The sequence below is a fragment of the Dryas octopetala genome, chromosome 1 (assembly GCF_963921425.1).
Source record: "Dryas octopetala chromosome 1, drDryOcto1.1, whole genome shotgun sequence".
In the NCBI taxonomy this organism is placed as follows: Eukaryota; Viridiplantae; Streptophyta; class Magnoliopsida; order Rosales; family Rosaceae; genus Dryas; species Dryas octopetala.
In genome coordinates, this window is record NC_141366.1 from 23,585,453 (window position 1) to 23,589,702 (window position 4,250).

Below are 4,250 nucleotides of genomic sequence, written 5' to 3' on the forward strand. Positions count from 1 at the left end.
GTGGTTCATGGAAAGGTTGGCTGATGTTTTGGTTCCTCAAAAGCGAATAGTTACTTTCAATACTGATTGGAATGCTGGTCTCATCAACGCTATTGCTACTGTTTTTCCGGGTTAGCCTCACAGTTTTTGTTTTCAGCATTTGAAACGTAACCTTGCAAATAGGTATCCGACAACACCCAATAAGTATATGCGTGAGAGGGTTTTATATTTGTTCATGTGTTGTGCTTATGCACGTACTGAGGAGGCATTTAGCTTATCTGCTAGGAAGCTAGAGGCAGAGGGTGGTCGTCCTGCTATTGACTTTTTGGCATAAGCACCATATGAAAAATGGTCTAATGCATTTTTTAAAGGTAACAGGTATGAGGAAATATGCAACAATGTGTTCGAGTCATTTAATTTTGGATTTTGGAGCTGAGGTCCCTCCCCGTTTTAGATATGATTGAAGGCATTAGAACCAAAGTGATGGAGAATATGGCAAATCGAAAAATAGAGGCAGAATCGTGGTCTACTGAGCTTTTTCCTAATTTGGAACTGAAGTTGACAGAGAGATCCAAAGTTGGTTTGCACTGGAAGGTGATTCGATCTTCATCTCATGTCTACCAAGTTGAAGGAAAGGTGATTGTGTGTGTAGATTTGGAAAAGAAGCTTTGTTCATGCCATGAGTGGCGTGTTTCAGGGTTCCCTTGTGCTCATGCTTTTGCTACCATTCAGAGACATGAAGCTTCAATGTACAGTTTCATTGACAGTTATTTCAAGACGGAGTCTTTTAAGGGTTCTTTTGAGTTTCCAATTTTTCCGGTTTCAAATATTGCTCAGGCATTATATGATTTTAGTCAAGATGTTATGATAGTTCAGCCTCCTATTACTAAGAAACCTTGTGGTAGGCCAAAGACAAACAGGTCGAAGTCTATAGGTGAAGAAGCTGCTCGTGCCAGAAAGTGTAGTCGCTGCGGAAAACCTGATGGTCGTAACCGGAAGACATGTAGAGAGCCAATTTAGTTTTATGGTTGCTTTAGGTTTTAGTAATAATGGTACTGCCTGACAGTTTATTGGTTTATAGGTTTTAAACAATTGAGGAAATTTTATGATTGCCACCTCCATACATTGGCAATATGTGACTTGATTAATAGGAGCCCATTTGTAAATGATATTTTGGATAGTAACATTTTGTTACTATGTTGTTTTGGCTTTTGGAAATGATATTTTTTCATCTCTTAATTTTTGTTTATGTTATTCTTATGATTTTAAATTGTTGTGCTTGTTTTAATATGGTGGTTTGTGAAGTCCATGCATGTGTTGTGATTCCTTTGTTACTGTTTTAATCACATTATTTGTTACTGCCTGGCAATGGCAATCACATATTGCTATTGTCTGGCAGTGGCAATCACATATTGTTCCATTGTGTGGCAGTGTCAACCTGTTAAGCATTTTAAAATTCAATATAAAAATTGAAAGTAGTACAATAAAAAGCTAAAGGATTTCAATAAAAAAGACAAAAAAATTCAACATAGAAATAAAATTTTGCAATATGTTTGAAACAAAAATACATAAACTTGAATTTTAAAACATAAAAAAGCAGTAGATAAAGTCTTTCTTCGGCACAGCACAAAGTATGATCAGTTCTTGTTCTAGATTTTCTTGAAGGATTGAAGTTGCTGTGAAGTCCATCTTTGTTCATGGTTAATGAACCTTTCAATTACATTTTCTTTGAACTTTTGAATGTCCTTTTTTGTGATTTTGTTGTTATTCAGCTCTTCTTTTGAACCTTTGTCCATATAATACATGACAAAGACCCCACAATCCAATCTGCAAATTATAAAATTGAATGGCATCAATTTAAGATTATTTTTTTAATAATTTTGTTGAAATTGATCTATATGCATATGGTAGACGACTTACAATTTCTCTGACTGCTGTGGACAAATTTTAGATTGGTGAAGTTCATAGTCATATATTGCTGAAGTCTTTCAACCATCTGAGTGTTGCTTCATTGTCATCTGTGAGCTCAACTTCAGTGAATTTGAGCTATCTTGCAGTGCTTCTTTTGCTTAGCTTTCTTCTTATTATTGATTCTAGAATACTATCCGCTACTTCCTGCATGACATAGATCCAGCTGTCCACGTGCGCTTTCTGCATTTTAAAGTACATTGTTCTTAAAAATTTAAACACATTTCATATCAATCTTTAAGTACATAGAATTTATTTTTATGAAATTTAAACACATTTCATACCAGTCTTTGAGCTTTTTTGTAGCATATATCCATCTCGATCCTTCTTTGCTTCAGGGGGTTGAAGTGAAGCCAATTTGCCGCATCTTTGTCCATCACAAGTAGTGTGTGATGAAAAGCTTCAGAAGTGACCATTGGGATGAATATCTTGTCCGACTTGCCCAAGCAATTAAGGAGAGGTTCAAAAAGAAATTGTTCTATCCCCAACTGATCATCTTCTGCATCCTTAATCTGTTATTGAATTGCCACTGACTGTCAATAACAATGATGAAGTCTTGGTTAATTTTGAGTAATGAAGTTTTAAATGAACTTACTGAAGCAAAGGTTGTGAGGAATGTTGACTTTGTAGTGTTTCAGATTCTATTTTGTCCATTTCCTCTTGCAGTAGTTCTCCAAATGCATCAATCACCTGGTATGCAAGATTTAAACAATGTTAAGTAGTTTACAATAATTTTTAGAAATTGTTCTATCCCCAACTGATCATCTTCTGCATCCTTAATCTGTTATTGAATTGCCACTGACTGTCAATAACAATGATGAAGTCTTGGTTAATTTTGAGTAATGAAGTTTTAAATGAACTTACTGAAGCAAAGGTTGTGAGGAATGTTGACTTTGTAGTGTTTCAGATTCTATTTTGTCCATTTCCTCTTGCAGTAGTTCTCCAAATGCATCAATCACCTGGTATGCAAGATTTAAACAATGTTAAGTAGTTTACAATAATTTTTACTCTTTAAATTAATTTGAGTTTTCGTAGAAATTGGTCTTACATTATTTGTCATTGCATTGTCCATGATCAAGTTTAGAACATCTTGTCTAGAGATTGCACTGATTCCACCTTCTCCTTTTTGCCATAGTAAGGTGCTGCATAAACAGTATATTATAGTCAGTGTGTGTCAGTAGCTTAAGCTATTGTTACTGTCTGGCAGTGGCAATTAGGTGTTTTAAAATTCAACATAAAAAGGGAATAGTACCTGTGTGGGGCATTTGTCCAAAATTCAATTAGGAGTTGTTGAACTCTTTCATTCAATAATTTGAAGACCGGATACTTTGACCACTTTATGTTTTCCAGATTTGGTCTTTTTGTAGCTTGAAGTCTGTATCACCTTCCTGGGTCAGGTCATCATCTTCTTGGGTCAGGTCCAGGTCCAAATCAAAGTTTGGTTGTTCACTTTTTCCTTTGCCTTTTTCAACTCTTGTCTTTATCTTTCTTGTTTTGGGTGGCAATTCTGGTACGACTTTTCTTGCAGCTTTCTTCTTCTTCCTTGGTTCAAAGTTGTATTCATATATATCATCAACCTTTTTAACTCTGTCTTCTCTCTCCTTTAACCTTCCCATCATTGAGTATTGTAAAATTGCAAGGCAGGGAGAAGACTGTTCAGGTTGATTGGGAGTTAATTCAACTGAGGCAGCATTCTCAAAGGCAAAAGATGGTGAAGGCTCATCTTGATGCTTAGAAGAGTCTTCAGCTGTATGCCCTTGTTGAGGAGTCCTTGCAGCTTGAGGCTCATGTTGATGCTCAAAAGAATCTTCAGCTGGATGCTCTCCTTCCATTTGCTCGTCTCTTTTAGGTGAGACAAGTGGGCTTAACCTTTGTGCAAGGCACTCAATGTTCCCACTGTTATCCAACTTCTCAATCATCTTTTTCTGTCTTGAAATTGTTTCTTTCAGCTTCTCAATCTCTTCAAAGAGTGATTTTGTTTTGGCCTCTTGGACTTGTTGTTCATCTATATCACTTCTTCTCTTTTCTTTCTCTTCATTGAGTAATTGCTTAACTTTGTTGTTCATCATTTTCAATTTCTTATTTTCTTGGCTTAGTTCATAATTGTCACTCTTGAGTTTCCCAATTTCGTCCTTTGCAGTGAGAACCATTTGCCAATAACTAGCATTTTTCTCATCAAGAATGGCATTGTAAGTGTTGAGTTGTTTAATCAATTTTTTGCCTCTGACTTCATCTTCATCTTCATTGTGATCTTCATCTTCATCTTCATTTGTCACTAATGTTTTTAATTCTTTTATGACTTC

General features: G+C 35.6%; 1 protein-coding gene across 1 annotated transcript; it reads left to right on the forward strand.

Annotated features, from left to right (window-relative positions):
• Positions 1-471: 471 nt before the first annotated feature.
• On the forward strand, positions 472-999 carry LOC147299268 (uncharacterized). The gene has a single exon (XM_086229930.1). It carries the CDS (start codon positions 472-474, stop codon positions 997-999), a length of 528 nt encoding a protein of 175 aa, XP_086086056.1.
• The last annotated feature ends 3,251 nt before the right edge of the window (positions 1,000-4,250 follow it).

Coding starts and splice junctions, on each gene's coding strand:
- LOC147299268 (XM_086229930.1), top strand. CDS start 472: ATGGCAAATCGAAAAATAGAGGCAGAATCGTGGTCTACTGAGCTTTTT.